The sequence below is a fragment of the Paroedura picta genome, chromosome 4 (genome assembly GCF_049243985.1).
Source record: "Paroedura picta isolate Pp20150507F chromosome 4, Ppicta_v3.0, whole genome shotgun sequence".
Taxonomy (NCBI): domain Eukaryota; kingdom Metazoa; phylum Chordata; class Lepidosauria; order Squamata; family Gekkonidae; genus Paroedura; species Paroedura picta.
Window position 1 is genome coordinate 59573129 of NC_135372.1, and position 23184 is coordinate 59596312.

General features: G+C 41.7%; 1 protein-coding gene across 4 annotated transcripts in view; it reads left to right on the forward strand.

Moving 5' to 3' along the window:
- Nucleotides 1–23184, forward strand: part of TGFBR3 (transforming growth factor beta receptor 3) — a 167339-nt gene that overhangs the window by 97061 nt on the left and 47094 nt on the right. For all 4 annotated transcript variants that reach the window (XM_077333035.1, XM_077333036.1, XM_077333032.1 and 1 more), the window contains exon 5: nt 18713–18896. In XM_077333035.1, coding sequence (XP_077189150.1) covers nt 18713–18896 — 184 coding nt within the window. The remainder of the gene's footprint in view (nt 1–18712; nt 18897–23184) is intronic.

Below are 23184 nucleotides of genomic sequence, written 5' to 3' on the forward strand. Positions count from 1 at the left end.
TTGGGAGCAGATTGAGAGAGATCAGGAGGGAGGTGATGCCACCATGTTTGCCCTCTAAAGCTCCCGTTTCCTCCAGGGGAGCTGATCTCTGTTTTCTGGACATTAGTTACAGAACTGTGAGAACTCCAGTCCGCACCTGGAGGTTGGTAATCCCACTTGGATTTGTACATTGGCATTAAAGCTAAGCTGACTGGAGTTACAATGAATGATTCATGGGAGAACAAATTGAGAATGATTTAGGAGGATTTTAAAACCAGTTTTGCATTGAAAAGGCTAGTATGTACATTAGGTTGATTTCCCTTGCTACAGCCCCTAACATCTTGTTAGGAAATGAAATGATTTATTATCTCTAAACTGAAGGGTTTATTAAATAGCAAAGGTAAATCTCTAAGAAAGATTGTGATCTGTAGTGACGTGCATTCTGGCCTTGCTGAAAGTAAAAAATGATAGTAGAACAAGTGAATTAGTTAAATTAGTTTGCACAACATAGTATGTTATTTAACACATATCTCCTCCTAGGCCTTCTTCCTTTTTTCTCACTGCATTTAGAATTTAACCCTGGCACAGGGAAATACCAGATTGTATGATGCTTCATATATCTTTGAGGTTATTGGTAGGTAGTGTCTGTTTCCTTTACTTGATGTTTTTACTGGTAATTTTTTTTTATTTTATTTCATTTTTAATTGCATGTTTATGACCTTATTGTTAGTGTTGGCCTTTTTGGCTGAAAGGCTGAATACAAAAGTACTAAATAAATAAAATATACTTTCAGTTAGTAGAAAACTCATACCAAGAACTTAACTGCATTCATATCTTCTCCATAGTTTGAAATATCTGATTTTTAAATGAAATATCTGATTTGTTTATTTACCACAAATCCTGAAACCTGGAGATATTGTAGGGGGAAAATTTTAAAATTAATTAAGAAAAAATCAGATTGAGTTAAAGTAACCCCTCAGGTTTTGAATATTGTATATCAAAGCTTTAGCATGGCTTTTTGAATGAATCCAATCTCTAGCAGTCTTGGAGGCCAAAGGAAATCCCAGCCCCAGTATTCCTCATTCTCCCCCTGCTTCAAGCAAGTTTCCACACAAAGGTTTTGGCAGGAAGCCATGGTTTTTATGTTTTATTCTCGTGTCAAAGAGGTGGCCTTTGCAGGTGTTACTCAGCTGGTGGAAAGTTTTGCTTCAAGTGTTAGCCCTTTGACTTCCATGGCTCAATATTTTTCCTGCTGGAGTGAGGGTGTTTGTTATGGAAACTACAATGAAATTTCCTTAGATACTTTTAACTCTGTGGTCACAGTTCATCAGTGGGGTTAAATATTCAGCAGAAGTCATGTGTACTCGACTTATTATGGTTTCAATAGTTCTGTAGCAGAGCCAATGATTTGTTGGAGGTGTGATTAGTGCTTCCCACTTCGAATGTAGGAGATGGAGAAGAGAGGAGGAGAAGGAAGAAGAATAAGAAAGAAGAAGGTTGAATTTTCAGTGATGAGATTCTTGAATTTTGGAATTAAGCTAGTTGTGATTCCATAGAGGAATCAGTGCAGTTTCCTTTGCCATAATTCAATTTATTTAAGTGTATCAACAGATTGTATATTAGATGTTGCCTTTGTGGATCTCAGAGCAGATTTGACTCAGTGCTTAGGAAAAGATTATGGGACAAACTGAATAAATCATCTGTCGATAAGCATCTCCTTTTTCTGACCCAACAACTCTATGGTCATCCTACTGTGTAGTCCATATGGTGAACTGACCAGGGCTATTCCATTGTGTAAAGGGGTCAAACAAGGGTGTATTCTTGCAGAAAATTCATTTCTGGAGATGAATTCATATACCTTGCCTGACTCATGTTAAATTACCCTGTCTTTTATATGTGAACAGTACTATTTTTTCAGACAAGCATATAGATTCCTTTTCAGAGTATTGTTCCAGTGAGGGCTTAGCTATTAATGTTCTTTTCAGTAAAAAACAAAGGATAAAGAAATACAAGTAGCAGGTCAATCCATGGAACAAGTGGAACATTTCAAATATCTAGGAATTATTTTTCAGGCATGCCTTTCTTGGAAGATGCACTTAAATTATGTTGTAAGAGTTGCTGTAATTATTGGGAAGGCCATTTCAGGATTTTATTACTCATATATGGTAGCCAATATGCTCCTGCAAGCTAAAGATATGTTGCTGGGGTTTGGATCAGAGTAGTAACAGACAACATTGATAAACCACTATTAAGATTCCTGTATAATATTTAGGGAATCCCCTGATGAGTGCCTGGAATAACTCTGAGAGCCAAAGTTGGGGAGATATCTTTGAAGTAAAGGCCTGGGGCAGAGAATTCAATATGAAAATTAGGATCCTGAAATCAAATCCAGAATCAAGCCTCCTCAAATTAGTCAAATGTGATTATCACAGAAGTGATTGGGGCAGATTACTGGATCAAACATTATCACTTTTGGCCATTATCCATGATGTGACAGAAACAATGACTAGGCAAGAATTTACCCAGATCGTTAGAAGATGTCTGAGGACTTTGCTTATGAGAGTATATTAGAGCACAGAGTGTATTCATCTTTATCAGTAGGCATTCTCACTCCAGCAAAAATGCCAAACTGACAGTCTGAGCTAACTCTTCCAAATTATAGAAGGGCTTTCATGCTTGTACGCCTGAATGCCCTACCTTCAGCAGTGATTTTAGGTAGATTTAATGGATTTCCATATTCAGATAGACTCTGTAATTGTGGCAACAACAGAACCAATTCTGTTGATTTTTTTACTGTCTCAAATTATCAGATCTAATCGCTGAATTAATCTCTCCACTATTTAATCAGGGCTTTATTTCTTCCGAATGATCTTGGTTACTCAGAGATAAATATAAACAAACTATTTTGTGTGTGGTAAAATTTCTGGCCAGTTGTTGTTTAGTTACATGATAAAGTTTGTAGGAAATTGTAGGCTGTCTTTTTGTGAGGTGAAGGTTTGCAGTTTATGACTCTGGTCTTAAAAACAGTAAGTAAGAAGTAAGTACAGAGCTAGTTGTATTAGGAAATCTGATGCTGTTTCTATGGGAGATACATTTGACTATCAGTGCTTTCTGCTTGTACTCCTTGAGCAGCCATGTGTATGTGTTTGTAAAATGGAAGTACATGTATAAGGGCACCAAGCTGTTGGAGAACGCCAGGCCTTCTGATCTTGCTGCGTCTCTTTCAGCATTTTTCTCATTGACATAGGAGCCAGGCTAGGAGAAAATAGGCGTGCATTAGAGCAAGGTATGGAATGAGCAAGCAAAAGCTTCCCTGACCCTCACACTCTGCTGTTTTAAAATCTGTAGAGAGAGATCTCTCCCTACTTTCTTTACAGGTGAGTGGGAGGGACTGCCTATTATTCCCCTACCAGAGCTAATGACAGCTGGAGGAAACACTTATATAAGGGGGAGAGATTCAGTTACTTAATGCTTAAACTACTGTACAGAATTTGAGAAACCTCAGATCCTCAAACTGCTGTCTCATAGGAGTTGATGGGATCCTTCCGTTGATCTTATTAGGTTTGGTACATATATATTCACCATTAGTGAGTGGGGAAGAACTTTAAGCTTTTGCCCCCTTTTGTGCAGAATATATTCAATAATTTTGTCTCCAGGCCATCGTGTTGTATGAGTGGGGGGGGGGGGGAGTTTGGATGTCTTTATACCGTTCTTCCCCTCCAAAGTTCTTCCAGTTCATCAGAGTGAAGCATTCTCCTTGGTCACTTGGAAGGCATCATTGCAGCTGAACTAGCAACCTTGATGGGGCCAGTAGCTGGTTTTATACCTCACATCTGGCCACCTTATGTAGATATAAATGAAGCATTTCCCATACCTGCCTAGCCTAGCACACATGCATCCCAAAATAACAATAATACAGGCAACCATAACCCATTGTCACGTAGGACCAGAGAGCCCTGTCAGCTGTTGCTTTTGAGCAAAAACAAAACATGACAACTAGAATGAGTCTGAGCAATTCTAGTTGTATGATGTCTGAGTACGCATATATTTAGAATAGAACAGAGCAGAATCCTAGAGGTGCAAGGGGCCATCCAGGCCATCCAGTCCAACCCCTGCTCAATGCAGGATCAGCCTAAAGCATCCAGGGCAAGTATCTGTCCATCCACTACTTTAAGACTTCCAGTAAAGGAGATCTCACTACCTCTTCAGGCAGCTGATTCCATTGCTGAACTACTCTGACCGTGAAAATGGTTTCCCTGAACTCTATTCTACATGTAGTTTAAAGCCATTACTGCTAGTCCCATCTTCTGCTGCCAATCTTTCCCTGCTCTCCTCCTCAAATATGTAAAGGCAGCAATCCTGTCCCCTCTCAACCTCCTTTTCTCCAGGCTGAACATTCCCAAGTCTCTAAGCGTTTCCTAATAGGGCTTGGCCCCCAAGCCCTGGATCATCCTTGTCATTCTCCTCTGCACCCTCTCAGTTTTGTCCACATCCTTTTTGAAGTGAGGCCTCCAGAACAGCACACAGTACTCCAGGTGTGGTCTGACCAGTGTGGTATACTGTGGGACCATGACATCTTGCAATTTTGATGTGATGCTTCTGCCGCTGATGCTGAATTATGTTCTCCCCTCTTGCTACATCCCAGGAAACTAAGACCAAGAAAGCACCAGATTAACTGTCAAAAGCATAAGTCTTCGGCATGCTTCTAGACATCCAAAACAATTTTGGTTGGATTAGAAATCTTTTTGATATCTCCAAACAGATTGTGGTTTGGGCTAGATCTTCTTTAGAACAGTTTGGCCTGAACATGCCTGCTTTTTCCACCCATAGAAATTAGTGACAGATTTCAGTGGCAATTGCAGCCCCAGAAGTACATCCCTTCACATGTATGGAGGTCTGTTTCCCATTGAATGAATGAGACAGCCTGTGTGTGCCGAAGCTCCCTGTGTAGCAGGTGCAGGTGCCGGATTCTAGGTTGGAACATTTGGCTTTACTTCTGAAAATGCTTGCTTATAAACACTGAGAGGGGTGTGTGTGTGGGGGGGGGGAGGGACTTAGAGAGCGTGAGCTTTCAGGTTCAGGACCCTGAGTATGTATGTCAGTAGACTATGTAGGGTACACTGCCTGGAGAAGCTTTCCTATAACCATTACAGAGACTGCTGCTATTTTTGATGGTTTGAAAGCAACACCAACAAAGTCCTGTGAATATAAAGGCTATTAATTAAAAGTCCAGTTTGCATTTGTAGAAATATAAACTGGTGTCATTTCTTTCTGCCAGAAAGCCTGGCTTGCTCCCTTCCCCCAAGACTGTGTTTCAAAAATGTTGGGCCTCTGCCACCAAACCCCAGGCAGCTCTTTGGTTTGCACTGAATTTTGGATGACTGTCAAAGCTCACTGAAAAACAAGTGCTATTTCTTTTCCTGTGCCTAGTATTTAACGGGAAATCAGGAGGCTACATTTCCAATCACTTGTTAAATCAACCCAGATGTGAGCAGAGCAGCGAACTGAGAGGGTAGGGGTAGGAAATGTATAGCTAGTGATAAAATTCAAATAAATAGTGACCTTATGAGATTGCAAGTAAAAGAAGAAATGTAGGTGACAGTTGTGCAAACATCAGATATATGCTACTTAATGGAATTTAAAAAAATTAAAACCAGAAAATAGTAACTTACCTTTCTTATTATGATTCTGTGTGACAGCTAATTTCTTCCCCACTTTTCCTTTCATTCCCCATGTGTTTTGAAATTAAAATTTCCAAGTTGTTTTTTCTTTCTGGTTTGTTTGTTTTAAATAAAGACCACTTCCTCATCCCACTAAACGTATGTTGGGCATTTGCCATGCAGCTAAATTCAAAATGCAAAGTGTTGTTTTATATTACGTATCTCATCTAAGTGGGCCTTACTTTGCACTTGGATTTATTAGAGCTCCACAGGATAATCAGGCAGAACTAGAGAATAGAAGTCTTCTTGCTGGAAAATTAATTGCTGGAGTGAAGCACTTTAGGGTTGCCAGCCTCCAGGTGGGGCCTGGAGACTTTCCAGAATTACAGCTGTTTCTAGGCTACATAGTTGGTTTGCCAGGTCATGGCTGGCAACCAGCAGGAAATGCAGAGCAGCTTTTGATAATGGCATGATGTTGCTTCTGGGAAAACCCAAAGGGACATTGCACATCTCTAGAAATCATGGAACAAGAAATTCCTACAGAACACTGACACTGCTCCCAGGTCCCCTTGAAACTGATATCAGTCCTCTCTAGTCCAGAGAGACATGATGTCAGTTCTGGGTTTTCCTGGAAGTGACATTGCCTCATTGCCTACCATGATTCTTTATTGTTTTGTTCCCACTGGCTGTTGGAGTGCTGGTGAGCAAGGCCCTCTGTGGGCGGGAGATTTCCTGCTGCCAGCAGTCCTATGGCATCCCTACCACAGAGAGCAGAGAAAGTGGCTGCTTTGAGGCTAAGGGCCCTGCCCTCTCTGAGCTTCACCCACAAATCCCCAGGAGTTTTCCAGCACAGATTTGGCAACCCATCGTGTTAGAAATATGCAATTTAAAACGTGATTTAGCACAGATATTTGCATACCCAAATCTATTGCAGTAGACTAGAACCTTTGCAGCCTTGCAAATTCTAGATAGCAATGGTGCAAAATAGTGATACAGAGTTACATTATCCATCTCTATTCCTGGGTCAATAAATTGCCAAGGAAGGGCTGAACATTGATCTTAACTATCTTCCCCAAATTCTGCTTCCTCAAAAATTTGCAATATATCTTTATGTATATATGTGTATATATATCATGTATCTTGTATATCTTGTGGTAAAATTCGTATTGCTTTCGGCAGGAGAATACAGACACCCTGTTTAGAAAGGAGAGATGTACAACACCTGCCTGCGGACACACACTCTCATGCACTGTTAAATCGCCACTGACAACACTCTTCCATTTGTAGTACAACCTGTATGCTCAGTCCTCAGAGCCACTGGCTCAGTGTAACATTTTGTCATAAGACACAGTATTGCTTGGACCTGGAAATAAATCAAGAATTCATGAAAGGCTTACTAACTTTCTAACATTTCTGTCATTTAAATAGAAAGCCAACAGATTGTCATTTTCCTCTTTGCACAAACTGTTGCTCCACCTTGGTGATCTTTTTTCTTTTGCTCTGCAAGCGTCACGAGATTGACATATTTGTTTTATGAAATGGAATAATGATTTGGAGATGATATAAACTGATGGAGGGGGAAAGGGCCTATTTTGGATTGGTAACTATTCCTTTGTGGCGTTTGAGGCCTGACATAAAGTTAACCTTGCTCATCTGTCTCTCGCTTATCAGACAACTTGATCTCAAAAGGACCTTGGCAGCATTGCAAGGGCATATTTAACGTAAGTCTGGAAAGCATTTGAAAAAAAATATTTTAAAAATTAAAGAAATATAAACAATAATAGAGTCAAGGACATTGCCTCCTCTCTCCCTCACAATCTGTTTCTAGGGACAATTTTAACAAGCCAGGTTGTGGAATAGCCATATAGCAGGGGTAGTCAACCTGTGGTCCTCCAGATGTTCATGGACTACAAATGGGAATTGTAGTCCATGAACATCTGGAGGACCACAGGTTGACTACCCTTGCCATATAGGATTGTGGTGACTTCACTTACCTAAATGTTATATTTAAACATGCATTATTTTAAAACAAGCTTTGGTGAGGTTGAGGTCAGGGTAATGGGCCAGGTCATCCTCCAGACCCCTTGTCTGGACTGAGAGCAAGGAAAGGGCAGTGGGTGCTGTCACCCTTGGCCTCCTCCGTCCTCAAATAGTGAGTCTGATTTAGGAAAAGGGTTCTGAAAATCTCAGGCAATAAACATTATGAAAAAAGAGGGGGAAATAGACTAATTTCATTATATGTATTCATTACAAAAGTATAGCTTAGGAAGACACAACTTTTCACTCTGTGCAAGTTTTTTGAATCTTTCCTTCTGCTATGACAAGCGGAATTGTAGCTGCATAAGCAACAGATGGGAAGAGAGGCTTGTCAAATGCTGGCGGCACCAAGAGAAGAGACAGGAGGAAGAACTCCCCAATCAACAGAGCTGTTAAGTGCTTCAGCTGTAAAGAAGAAGACATCTGGCAACAGGAGGCACAATATGGTCCATATTGCCCCCATCTTGAGACGTATGAAATCCATCAGTGCTGGTGGAATAGTAGATGCTAAATTGCTTTTAGTCCTTTTCTGTGTCTCTTCCATTATGCTTATATTAATACATCATAGTTGGAGAGAAGCTTCTTGCAGGTATTTGGCCCAGATTACAAAATGAATATTGTATGTGCTAATATTAATAATTTCTGCTGCCTTTGTTATCTAAATAGGTGCCACAGGATAGGGGTGGGGGGCAGAATAGCAGATGCTGCGGCCAAAGCTGATCTTCGGGCAGGTTTGCTGCATCAGACTTTTCCTTCCTTCTGCTTTGTTGCATGTATTTTTAGATTCTCACTAATGGCAGAGGGAATGATAGAAAAAAACAAGTAAGGAACCCGGTGGCAGGAAAGGAACACACTTGTGGCAGGATCAGCATGTTAAGTAGGGTTGTTAGGCATTTGGAGGGAGGCAAGGACATTGGAGGAGGTGCCATCAGAGGCCAACAATATGGGAAAGCCCAGAAATGACACCTCACCTCTCTTCCAATCACCGGAAACTCTGTGGGATAACCAATGCCAGAAACTCTGTGGTAAAGGCATCGTTTCCAGTGATTCCTAGAGCTGATGGACATCAGTTCCTGGGTTTCCTCAGAAGTGATGCCATGCTGTTGTCCAACAGTGAGCTTTTCAGATCATTTTTCTCCTTTTGGTTACAGGCGTAATAGGGGGAAATGAAAGCCCTACTCCTAGTGTACTTTTGTAAGTTCACGGCTAGGTACATGCCTGGGATATTAGCAGCAACTGTTCTGAATCTGGGTGCAAGACTTGAAAAAGCTAAACGAGATCAATAGGCTAACAGTGTAATATATATATATATACTGGGCTGATTTATATGTCTGATTGTCCTGCATCTAAGGCCTAGTCTACACTGGCCATGCTCCTGATTAGTGAGGTGATGTATAGCATGATTATTTGCCCCGTTTGCTTGATCATTGCAGATGGTAATATTCATTACAAGAAAGGCTGCCCCAGTATTTTCATGTACTTGATGTTTCATGACAATGTAGGGCTTTCATGTTAGTCCAAATGAACTTTTTTTCTATCAAGGGTTTGTGGAAGAAGATTCCATTGTACCTCCTACCATGATAGTCTCTACTTCTGCAGAATGCATAGGCCTGATTCTATTCGACACATAATTTTAGACTGCCCCATTCATGAAGATTCTTGAAGGAGGCTTTTCTCAACCCTATTACAGGATAAAAGCTTCAGGAAACAAAGCTTAGTGGACAAAGAAAGGGTGTGTGTTTACTGAATGACTATAATCCTGAAATTACTACTGAGGTTGAAAAATTTTTGGTGAAAGCTGTGTTGGTTAAAATCGATTTTAAAGTGTGTGTTAAATTCTGCTGTTTTAAAGTTGATTTTACTTGGTGAGTATGTGGAAAGCTTTTGGTGGGTTAAGATTTTATGATATTTGTGTTGTACTTTTTGAATACCAATACACGTGAACTGATTGACGTTACTGACAGAGAATCCATCTTGTAAGCAAATGGTTGTAATTGGTCCCAACAGTCAAACTAAAAGTACTATAGCAGTTAGTCTAGAGAATGCATCTTATGTCAAGGTGCCCATGTATAAATACTGACTTCACTGCGCATGGTTACATTTGTTAAGTGCCTCATGTGCACATTTATAAATATGAAGCATAAGTGATGACAGATGGTGCTTCTGCAGAGGTTGTCACAATGATTGGCAATGACGTTTACATAACTGCATGTCTTGGCAGAGGGCTTGTTAGATGGCCAGTTTTCTTCAGACAAATAATATGCATACCTATTAAGAGAATCTGTAAGGACCATACAGGACCTTACTAAACTGGAGAATTTTGTTTGCCAGCTGGGAAGTGCTTTTGATTACAATCCCATAATTTGATGAGACAAATATTTGCTTATGCAAATTTGTTTAAATCTGAAGGTAAAGCAATTTAAAAGTAAATGAGAGCTACAGAACAACACAGTCAGATTTCCTCCATTTAGTTTTAGACATAGCTAACCAGAGAAAAGACGGTATTCAGGCATGGGCTTTCGTGGACTCGGAATGCCCTTATCAGACGCAAGCACCGGTTCTCACTCAGCAGACATTTATACTTTAAGGATATGAAGAAAACAGCTGAGTTAAAGGGCCGTGGGGCTCAGGAAGTGCCTGGTGGGGTATAATTATCTAACATTCAAATGTGATGAAGTGCCAGGAGCCCTGTCTTCCGGCAAACTCCATCATGCAGGATGGAAGGAAGTTGCATCTGTTGACATCTCTGCTGAGGGTACCTTTTTCCTCCATTGTCTGTGAGGATTCAAAGCTGCCTTCTACTGAATCAGTTGAGAAATCTGCTGAGGCCACTGCTGCCTGGTTTGACCAAGATGCTGAGGATCAAGAGTGTAGCCAGTAGGCACTTTCTGTTATTTTAGGCAAATCCAGTTGTAGGCCTTGAAATGTTACCTCTTCAACTGGCATTTTTCTCACCTTTCCATTCTGAAGATTTTTTAAGGGCAGGCTCTCTTTTCTCGAACAGAGCAGTTCCATAGAGGAAGCAGTTAACGTTTGAAGAAAAGTGGTGAAACAAAGTGACGGCTGCCTTTTCTTCCCCCCTTTGGAAGAGTTTCTTGAACAGAGGCCAAAGAAAATAACATGCTTGGCTCATTTAATGTAGCCTTAAGCCCTCATAGTAAAATCCTGGGACCTGGCAGGCACAGCAGAGGCCTCCTTTGCATTTCAGACTGCAACAGTTCTTTGCCATTTTCCTTTTCCTTACACAGTCACATGAAGCTTAATTATCCTCAATTAATTTGTACTCTAGTTTGGAAATTGCAGTAGAGGAGCATGTTGGCTGCTTGTGCTCTGGGTCTTTCTCCTCTAAAAAAGACCACTGGTCCTTTAATTCACAAGGGAGAGGAGAGAAGCAGATCTGTAGCCAGCTGTGCTGTGCTCTCAGTCTGAAATCTGACTTTCCCTGCTGCCAATTCTGGCTTTAAAGGGACAGACTGTTGGGACATTGTGACAGTGGGTAGCAGACAGGGTCTGCTTTCTAGTGAAGACTCAGAAGTGAAGAATCATGCAGGCCACCCAGCTGCATGATTATTTCCAAGGGTGACCTGCAGATAATACTGGAGTGTATTCTTGCAACCGTAATATCTGGCCTGTGGAGATATTTCTGAAAGTAATTGTCAAAGGTTGCTTGCTTTGACGTCAGAGCAAATGACCTTGCTAATAAGTATCTTGAATGTTAAAACACTGAAGATGATGCAGGCTTATTTTTAATTGGAACATTTGATTTTAAAAAGGAAGATTTGTGGAAAGGTACCATATCTAGATGGTGGGAAAATGTTTTATTTTGAATCAGATGTTTTCAAACAGACCACACACACACACACACACACACAAAATCCCAGCATGTTCATTGTGTCTTACTATGGAAATGTGCTTGCTCATGAATTGTAATTAAACACAATAAAAGTTATAACAAGTCCTTGTTTTGGCTCTGGGACACCTTTTCATTAAATGCTGACGAACTTTTAGCCATTGTCAGCTTCCTTGCTTCCTTCCCAGGGCTTGGATCTTACCTGGCTACTCGTTCCACCAAGCTGGCACCAAGGCTGAAACGGCCCTGGCTCTGGTCAGTACCAGTCGGACCTCCTTGGGGCCAGAGATCATCAACAAGTTAGTATTTGCAGAGCACAGTGCTCTTCAGGGAACGGATTGGGAGAGGCGGTCCCTCAGATATGCAGGGTCCAGACCATGGAAGACCTTGAAGGATAATATGAACACGTTGAACCTGAGCTGGAACACTGTGATGTTCCTCCAACAAAATAGATGTGTTAACAAATCTGGTCCTTCTCAATCTCTTTCTTTGCCCCCTCATAATATTCCATTTGGGGAATTTCCAGAGCCAAGGCTTATAGCGCAAGGGGTGAGTGTGTGTCTGTTTACAAGCCTGTGTTCATTTTTGCTTCAAGGGAGGCTTCCTGTATAATATAATATGTGCTATAAATCTGGAGTAGCCACTGTGATATGCAAGAAAAGTATATGTGAGCCTTTGGGCCCCAGCACCACTTTTAAAGGAAGGAAGCATTGATTCTAGGGCACATTTTGGAATTACAAGCAAAGCTGATTGACACATTGATAGATCTTGCAGTTTGTAAGTGTGATGGACTGCAAGGTGAATTTTTTAGACTTCCTCTTCCTAACATAGAAAGTGACACATGAATTGGGTGTATATGCATTCTCTTTGTATCACTACAGTCTTTTATCTGAAAATGGATAGAAGTTGGGAGGACTGAATAGGGTTTCAGTTGCACAGGTCTCTTTCTTGCACAGTGAGAATTAATCTCTTTCGGTGCGCACATCGAATTTAAAAACGGTGCGTTGAGCTGAAGACCTAGTGATGAGCTGCCAAAACAAGGTTTAATGAAATGTAACATAATGACATTTGGGGCCCTTGTTTTATTGAAAAACAGGGTGTACTCCTGTAGCTTTTCTAGTTAAAATGATGTATGTATGGTACATTACACAGAATAGATTTTTTTTAATAAAAATGTTTTATGATGGTCACATGACTAGAAACAAATAAAGGGGGATCATCCAGAGTTGAACCAGATGTTAGCCTAAACTTTCTGAACTATTCTGGCAAAGCGATAAGGGCTCTTAAGCTGCTTTCTTGAACTAGTCTGACTGAAACGAACTCCACAAAAAACTGGGTGTATTATGTGTCCACATTATAAATATTATTTGAATGTGTAGCATAGTATCAGTAGAAGTAAGGAATTCATCATTCCAGAATACTGTCAAGAGAAGAAAGAACATACTATGTCAATTTATGTTCTGTTTTAAAATGTTTATATTCCTTAGCAAAGTCATGTAAGCTTGGCAGAGTAAATCTGCACGTGGTTTTCCACACATTACAATATACCCAGGTTACATTAAGACATTTCTAGATTATGTGCCACATACTAGATTCTGTTTTCATCACCAGCCCTATTTGTGGCTTGCCTAAGTGATTAGCCTAATCACTTTTGAACTTATCTGACCACTTCAGTCACCTTCCAGTGCCCTGCTTCAGGTGCTCCTGCCTTCTGGTATTACCGTATATACTTGCATATAAGCCGACCCGCATATAAGCCACGGCACTTAATTTTACCACAGAATCTGGGCAAACGTATTGACTCGCATATAAGCCGAGGGTGGGAAATGCAGCAGGCTACTGGTAAATTTACAGGGTGGCCTAAGTGCTTAATCCATGCTCAATCATCACAGGCTTTACCATCCAGCCTCCCTCCCGACAAATACAGAAAAGTCAAGAGATGAATAGCTGCTGGTTTTTGTACCCCGCTTTTCACTAATCAAAGGAGTCTCTAAGAGGCTTAACAATTGTCTTCCCTTCCTATCTTGATGCCAGACACCCTGAGAGAGCACTGATGAACTGCTCTGTGAGAACAGCTCTGACAGAAGAACCAAATAGTGCCCCCAGGCCACCAAACCAGAGCAGAACACTAGTACCCAAAGTTGGCAACCTACTACAAGTACAACAGCTACCAAACTGGGAGCTACAGTGCTGCCCAAAACAAAACACTGAAAGAAAGTACTGTAAAAATCAACTTTAAAAAGAAACACAAGAAGAAAAGGCAAACAATGCTGCCCCTCAGATAAAAGAAGAAACACTGAAAAAACAGTAAATCCCAAAGCACCCCCAAAACCCACCCCAGAAACAAAAATAATAGTTTGGAAGAAGTGATTAGGAAAAGGGGGGGGGTATCAGAATCCCTCAGTCAAGCCATTGATGTCCTACAAGCTGCCAGAGTAAGCTTTCAAGATCTTTGCAGAAGGCAATGATTAGCTGGAAGCAATTAGCTCACTTGCAAAGAGCTTAGTTTTTAAGATCTTTGCAGAAGGGCAACGGTTAACTGGAGGCTACTAGCTCACTTGCAAAGAGCTCAGGTTGCAGATGCAATGCTGCGTTTGGCTGGCTGTGGGCAGGCTGTTAATCAATTACCCGCATATAAGCTGAGGTGCTAAAGGTATAAACTTGTGCTAAAAACAGTGCTGGGAAACTCAGCTTATACATGAGTATATACAGTAAGTGGGTTGCAACCAAGAAGGTCTTTTCAGTCGTGGCACCAAAACTCTGGAACTTTCTCCCCATGGAGACTCATCTGTTACAACTTCCACCGGTGAGTGAGCTTTAATGTAATGTTTCTCAGTGGTTGATTTTGTTGTTAAATTTGTTACATTGAGAACCCTACAAAATCCATCTACTTTGAACACAGGAGAATGGAATATGTGCTAATTTTTAAAATACCTAACATTCATTTATCCCCTAAATTGAATTATATGTTGATGAATGTTGGCATTCATTAAGCCATGTGTAACAACAGATGGACATGGATAATGGAACATACATTGTGGGACTTTGTATGGGGACTGACTAGTTTCCTAGTGGCCCTTCTGTTTTTATTTCTCATGATTTTTAGTTCATTTGGATTTTCAGTCTGTGACCACCTCTCTGTGTCTGCAAAATGAGAACACAGCAAGAATTAATAAGTTGCAACCATTGCTCATCCTTTAAAAAAATTATGTGCTCAGTGCAGTTGGTTCTTTGCTGAAATGAATGGATTGTTTTATGAACACATCCGTGTTGTGATGAATGAACTCAGCCAAATCGCTTCAAATTCATTAGTAATGTGTTGTTGTTTGGAGCAATAAACTGTTGATTGGGTTGCCCTGGAGACACTCTCAATGGCCGTGGCAAGTCATTGGTCATAGTGCTTTAGAACTCGTTCTATGTGAAAACAGTTGCATCCCTTTATCTCTTGGCTTGTCACTTTTGTGTTCTGCTCAAAAATAACAGTTCTGACTTTCCCACTGTAATGTTTCCTGTGATGCAGTCTTTCATACCGTGAGATCTGACAGTATGAAAGACAACTTATCTGCTTTCCTGTCTTCCAAGATAGGACCGGGCTTCATGGAAGAGCTTATAAACTGCTGCAAACTCACAAGTAGGATTCTCAGTATAGCTTTTAGAATAGCTAGCTCCTGTATATTGGTGGTCCCCAACCACCTGGGCAGCGGCCCGGTGTTGGGCCGCAAAGGCCCTGGCACTGGGCCGCGAAGGCCCTGGCACTGGGCTGCGGCTCCCTCTCCCCGCCCCCCCCCACAGTAAGAAACTTCCCAGGCCGCAAGCTTCTTTTTGTGGGAGGGGGGGAGAGGGAAGCAGGGCCACGCATGCACGTTTTTGCCATGCGAGGCTGAAAATGCGCATGCACGGCACGTTCGCGCATGCACGGCACTTTCGCGCATGCACAGCACTTTCGCGCATGTGCGTTTTCGGTCACGCAGGACGCAAACGCGCATGCGCGGCTTCGCGGCCAGGCAATTGCCCTCCCTGCCACCGCCGGTCCGCAGCCTGTAAAAGGTTACGGACCACTGCTGTATATGACCTCCTTTCAAACTCATGTCTAGTTAGTGTGGTTTACAAAGGGCTTGAATAATTTAGGTTCAGTTTTCTTTTACAGGTTATAATGGCTGGGATTTTCAAGTGTTCAAGATAGCTGATCCTTGATCCTTTGATTGAAGTCCCTGGTACTTAATGAATAATTTCATATTTTGTTCCAGCTGTGCTCAGTTCATTGCAAGCTAAGCATTAATACCATCCAAGAAATACCTAAATAAACTACAGAGATTTGATGTAAATCTCATGGCAGCAAAGATGCCAGAAGGCTAAAATTCAGACCATATTCTATGTTGTTGTTATGGAACACGTTCTATAAGCAAAAATGAATGAACTGGGAGGGGGGGGGGTCCCAGTGAAGAGACTTGTATGAAATAAGAAATGAAGAATAACTTTAAGAGAGATGACTCTGTATAAGTCCAATTTGGGTGTTTTTTATTGCCTTATTGGTTTCCCAGTGCGTCTGTACAGGTTCTATAAGAGCATCTTTTTATGATACCTTCTGCTAGCGAAGAATCTTTAACAATGACCTGATATTCTGCAAGCTGCTCATGGAAGCTTTATTGTTGCTTTGTACTACCACTAAATCTTCAAAAAGTTGCTGTGGGAGGGGAAATCTATGCTTATAAGCCTGTGTTTCTCAAACATCAATATAGTTCTCCCTGTCTGTTCAGTAGATTCATCAAGATGGTATCTGAAGAAGATAGCAGCGACTCACAAAAGTTCATACCCTGCTACTGGACTCTTGTACTTTTCTACCTTACAGTAGATGTTATCTGTGAGCAGATTTATAACCACTGAGTATAGATGGTACTTATAGAGGGTTCCTGTCTCTAGCGTTTGTCTCTCATACCAAAAATGGGCCAACATTCATACCAGAATTAATTTACTTATTGTTTTGGCATTGCTTGGGATTTTGTTGATTCGGCTCAACAAAAATTGGCATCAAATTCTTTAACTAAAATGAAGGTAAAATGATATAGCCATATCACACACAGACATACCACTCCACCCAGTGCCCGACCTCCCTGTGCAGCATTCTGTCCATAGCCATCTCAGAGAGAATTTCTCCACCTCAGCTTCCCCAAAGTAGTCCCCCGGTAGTTAGGCCAAGCAAAAGGACATTTCCTAAACAGAAAAATTTAAACCTTAAAGATTGCTACAATCTGCAAAGCAAATCACCTCCTGTTCATTTCGTAAACCTCATTGAGACAACCCAGTACCGATATGGCAAATGCACCAGTTAATACTGAAGTCCCATACAGGATGAATGAATATGCAAGAGAGACAGTGTGCCTCAGAGCTAAGGTTTTAGGCCATTCTACCCTGGAATTTCCTGGCCAATGCAGTGTCCTGGGCCAACATTCATCCAAAGTTAGTGCCTCCCACTTCAACTGTCTAAAGCAGTCAGGTGCAGCTCTCAGTCTAGTCCAGGATAAGTTGTCTTCATGGTTCAGGGCAGCAGAGGCAAACAGCTGAAAGCTAACGGGCCACAGCAACGTACTGCATCCAAAGAGCCAAAGGCCAAAACATTTTTGCCTCACACCAATGGAATGGGGCCTTTAGGCCACTCTGGCTTCTGAGAGCTAGAGAAAGGGGCAAATCCTCAGTTGCAGCCTTTACCCCACTGACTCGGGTGTTTTTCTGTACTATTGGTTTTTCAGTAGTGTAAACTGTTATTAAGTTTTACAGTACCTTCATTTATTTATTTAGTACAATGTTTTCTTACCTTTCTCTTCCAAAAAGGGTTCAAAACAGTTTAGATAAATAAAAATAAAAGCAATAACCCCAATATAAATTCCAAAGAAAACTAATAAAAAAGAAACTCAGCAAATACAAATTTCAGAGAATAAAAATAATAAAATGTGTATTGAAGAATGAAATCAGCCTCTGTATTTTTATCTCCTCAAAAAACTTCCTAAAGAGTTCAGTTTCTCAACACTTAATGAACGCCAAAAAGTTTAGGTGCCCTCTTTAGTGGCTCCAGAAGGCTGTTTAGAAATATGGAGAGAGGCATCCACAGTAAAGATCCAAGACAGGCATAGACAGGTCTAACAAATCGACAGGAAAGTATATCTAATGATCTTCCTGGAAGAAATGATGCTTTAAATGCCTTCTGAGGTGAGATTTTAAGTATCTGTGAAAGATACTGGGAAACTGTCTATGCTGGATCTTCCTATTTAGGTACTGGCTGTGTTTTATTTACTCATTCTTTAATTTGTGTCTGTGTGTGTGTTGGGAGAAAGTCTGTGGTTAATCTCTAATGTCTTGGACCACACATTATGAATCTCCTAAAGACCTTTCTGCGTCAAGAAAGTAACTGAAAGCTTTCACTTTCAAAGGAAACACATCTCTATCCATTAAGCCTTCTGCTATTCATCACTGTTGGCTAAGTGAGGAGAATTCTACTTCCATGTATTTTCTTCATGTATAGTATTTGCTGGCATATAAGACTACTTTCCCCCCCTGAAAAACATGCCTCCAAGTGGGGGGGTCGTCCTATACGCCGGGTGCACTTCAGTTGGGATAGACATAGCTGCCCATAGTGGTCCATAGTACTGTAATGTAATGTAACAAACTCTATATTTTGAGTGGAAATGTTGAGGGGTCGTCTTATACGCCCAGTCGTCTTAAAGGTAAAGGTAAAGGTATCCCCTGTGCAAGCACCGAGTCATGTCTGACTCTTGGGGTGACGCCCTCTAGCGTTTTCATGGCAGACTCAATACGGGGTGGTTTGCCAGTGCCTTCCCCAGTCGTTACCGCTTACCCCCCAGCAAGCTGGGTACTCATTTTACCGACCTCGGAAGGATGGAAGGCTGAGTCAACCTTGAGCCGGCTGCTGGGATTGAACTCCCAGCCTCATGGGCAAAGCTTTCAGGCGGCTGCCTTACCACTCTGCGCCACAAGAGGCCAGTCGTCTTATACGCCGGCAAATACGGGTAATATTTACACTCATTATATGTATCTAAATGGTTTACAATACTGTCTGTTAAGCAGATGTAATGGCAAGGACCCCTGTGATGAACAGATTCTGATGACAGGATTAAATGACTTGTTGGACCAAGTGAATGGCTCAGTAAAATGATGTTTTTGTTCTTGTCAGGTTTCTGCAGGTTCCATTGTGCTATTTGAAAAAGAAAACTTCTCTTTGTCAGCAAAGATAGAAGAAAGGCCTCTCCCTCAAGGAAATAAGCATCTTTTACAGTGGGCCCAAAAGGCGTACGGGGCAGTAACGTCTTTCACTGAACTCAAAATATCCAAAAATGTTTACATCAAAGTGGGTGAAGGTAAGTTTTGCAAAATATAGCAGCCAACTTACTGTATTTCCTCAAAAGAAAGATAACCTGGAAAAAAATCTGGACTCCCTTAAAAATGTATACACTAAAAATGTATTATTTTATATATAACTGTAACTTGTATGGAAATATAAGCTGTTCTCCCCCTTTGATTACATACTTAGAGGAGAACTAGTTGTGCAGATGAGTAAATGTTGTGCATAAAGCATCTTTATTATTGATGCTTTCTATACATTTATTTCAAATGGTAAGTGGTTTATCAGGGGTATATTTGAAAGTTGTTTTCTGTACTTTTGTCATGGCCTAGAATGCCAGGTAGAAAAAGAATGTATTTCAGAAACGAACACCTTTTGCTTTCTGAAAGATCCCAATAGCCAACCCCGAACTTGGAGACAGGGGGAGAAACTGCATAGCAACAATATGACCCTCTAGGTCAGTGGTCCCCAGCCCTCGGTCTGAAGACCGGTATCGGTCCGTAGATCAGTCGGTACCGGGCCATGGATCTGTCTAAGAAATTAGGTGCTTCAGCCCACCAGGTCACAAAGCTCCCCTTCTCCATTCCTGCTCTGACTAGGAATCCCTCATTTCATGTCCAGGAGCACCTTATTCCCAGGGCAGCCCACACAACTCCACGGCAACGAGGTTCCTGCCTTCAGCAACCACAGTGAAAAGAAACAGAGGCCAGCTTGCCCCCCCGTCCTTCTTGCCCCCCTCTGTTTGCCCAATCAGAGGAGCTGTGGTGGCCACCAGCTAACCCCGCCCCTCTGGCACCATCCAATGATGGATCCTCTACTCCCCCTGGGCCTCAGTAAAATTGTCAAGCATTGACCGGTCCCTGGTGATAAAAAGGTTGAGGTCCACTGCTCTAGGTCACATGGAAGGACGGGGCTGCCAATTCCTCAGCCACTCCTCAAAGTGATTGTGTAGAAAGTTGTAGACATGGGAGTTGTTAAGACTAAATATAATTGTTTTGCAGTATGGGTTTTTTGTTCTCTCACTAGGTATAATTTTGATACTGCAGATCACTGTAGCTTTATGTGCTTTTTAATAACAAAGCACAGCTATTTGATAAACCAATGATATATTGAAATTTTAATATTTGAAAGTGTGCTCACTTAGCAATTATAACTTCTAATTCAATTTATAGCAAAAACGTTATCGGACACTTATGGGAAATGGCAGTTGCCAGTTAATCAAATGTGCCAGATACATGCTTATTACGGTGCCCCACTCTCTATCCAGAGAAATCTGCTGCAACCAAAATCTGTCTCATTGGGATAGTTATGGACACATAAAACACGGAGGAGGAAGAAGCGAAGCAAACCGCAAACGCACGGGACAGAACGCGACAGCGGCAAAACCCAGAGCAGCCGCTGGCTGCGACCAACGAGGTGGCGATGCGGAACAAACAGGAAGGGAGGCGAGCACAGTGCTGACCGAGGCCAAGCAAGGTGGCCACGGCACGCGCAGGCACAGGCCCTGCCAGCGGAACCAAAGGGCACGGAAGGGGAGAGAACAAGCACACCCAGAAACCCTGTACACCACGGACCTCCCCGATTATGCACGTGGCCACTCCGGAGCCACTTCTGGTTGCGCCCTGGTGGCCCGGAAGCTCCACTTTCTTCTGCGTTTCGCTAACACAGCTTTTTCGGCGGCATACATCAACTCTGCGCCCGGCTGCCACCTGCGGCGTGCATTATTGGTGATTTTAGCCGCCGCCATACCACCTCGAATGTGGACCTTCCCCTCCATGCATAATAGGCCATTGAGTGGGAAAAGGCACTTGAAGATTGCATCAGCTGGCACTGCTAGCTCTCAGAAGCACAGAAAAAGAAGAAGAAGAAGAAGAGTTGGTTCTTATATGCCGCTTTTCCCTACCCGAAGGAGGCTCAAAGCGGCTTACAGTCGCCTTCCCATTCCTCTCCCCACAACAGACACCCTGTGGGGTGGATGAGGCTGAGAGAGCCCTGATATCACTGCCCGGCCAGAACAGTTTTATCAGTGCCGTGGCGAGCCCAAGGTCACCCAGCTGGCTGCATGTGGCCACTACACCAAGCTGGAGGCATCAAGGTGGCCAGCTGTAGAGACAGGAGTGTAGTGCAGATGTGCCTGAAGGGAAGGAGGGAAGGAGCTTGACTTCTGTTAACTGTCAGTTAACTGTACACTCTGGATAAATTTGCTATACTTATTGCTTATAGAACATTTCTAGTGTCCACATTCTTTATTTTTTCCCCATGTTTATAACCATTCTTAAAGAGGTTATAATATTTGATGGGAAACTGAAGTACAAACTGATTTGTTTGGTTCAGTATTGTGTGGTTAAACAGGAGATTTAACTATAGGGTTTAAAGAGTTACTTCATGCTAACTCAGATGACAAAGACCTTTTATATATATGATGTTAGAGAAATTTCACCAAAACATTTAGGAAGGAATAATCTTCTGTTACTATTTGGAGGTAATATAAGAACATAAGACGAACCTTGCTGGGTCAGACCAGTGATTCATCTATTGTAGTATCTCCTCTCATACAATGGCCAACTTTGTTTATCTGGAGGGCCAACAACAGGACGTGGAGGCTGAGGCCTTCTCCTGAGGTTTTCTTCTGGAACTGGGATTCAGAGCCTGGCTACCTCTGAATGTGGAGGTTCCCTATAGTCACCATGGCTACTAGCCACTGATATATCTACCATCCATGAATCTATCTAATTCTCTTTTAAACTTGCCTGTTCCTGTGGCCACTGCTGCATTCCACATTTTAATTACTCTCTGTGTAAAGAAGTGTTTCTTTTTAGGGCAGCCGTTCTCAACCTTTTTACCTTTTGGCTTCAAGAAACTCTAGAAGTTATGTCAGTAGGCCATAGAGCCAGCTTGGTGTAGGGGTTAGAAGTGCAGACTTCTACTCTGGTAAGCTGGGTTTGATTCCTCACTCCTTCTCCACATGCAGCCAGCTGGGTGACCTTGGGCTAGCCACAGCATTGATTAAGCTGTTCTGACAGAGCAGTAGTATCAGAGCTTTCTCAGCCTCACCTACCTCACAGGGTGTCTGTTGTGGGGAGAGGAAAGGGAGGGCAATTGTAAGCCGCTTTGAGACTCTTCTTCTTCTTCTTCTTCTTCTTCTTCTTCTTCTTCTTCTTCTTCTTCTTCTTCTTCTTCTTCATATGGTCATATCACCCAATTAATTAAAAATTTAAAAAATATATTAAAAATTAATTAACTCCCACCCAATCAGGAAACCCTTCCAGGGCCATCAAGAAACCCCAGATTTTGACAAAAACCCTGTTCAGAAAGCTTGTTTTAGCATTTCACCAACTATCCAGAGACCAATAGATTAAACTCTCTTGTTTTTCATCTCTGGTTCCTAATCTAGTAGCAGTAGACATGGTGTGGCACCAGTTCCATTGCATCTTCTTTAGTCATCATTCTGAGAGCTGTAGGAAAACATGCACTTTGTTATGTGAGACATCAGAGTGCCTCTGATTCTGTTGTACTCTTCCTTAGAAGAATACCTTGCAAGAAGTTCCCGTTTTCCCATTTCAGCTTCCTATTTATAGTCACTGGTGGCAACCATCTCTTTTTATGCTTCTGTGCTGACAAGTTCATGCTATAAATATTGGCGGGAGGGGGAGACTTCATTTTCAGAGCCTTACTGTTATCTGTCAATGCTGCTTTAAATCAGGGTAGTAGCTGTTATTAGTAACAAGAATCAAGCTGGTGAGTGAGGAGAACTAAACTTCCTCGCTTCCCCTTCTTACCTTGCTGTTCTCCCCCCCCCCCCCCCGGGTTATATAACACATCTCGGCTAGCTGGGGGAAAGTACTGAAAGCACTGGATGGGTACAGTTAAGTTAAGCTAACTGGGGACAAGGTTCTGTTCCCATCACCCACATACTCTCTTTCTGTATCCACTCCAAAATTTTAATAGGTGTTGATATATACATGCATATTTATGACATTTAAAATCATAAAACTATACAATTTTGTTCAAACAAAACTGTAAACATACCCACTAGGGTATGTTGTAAGTTACCAACACAATTCTTATAGTCTACTTGGCCCATTGATTTAGCAAAGGGAGGGTGGAATCAAAGTTGGAAATGACACCCAATGTGGAGTAATGATCTACGCAAACACAGTCCAAATCTCCACTCATCCATGGAAATCATTGGTTTACCTTTGGCCAGATACTACAGATAGAAAGAAATAGGAAACAGACATATTATACTTTTAAAAAGGGATTACTAGAAATATTCTTCATACAGTTATAATATTAAAGATATA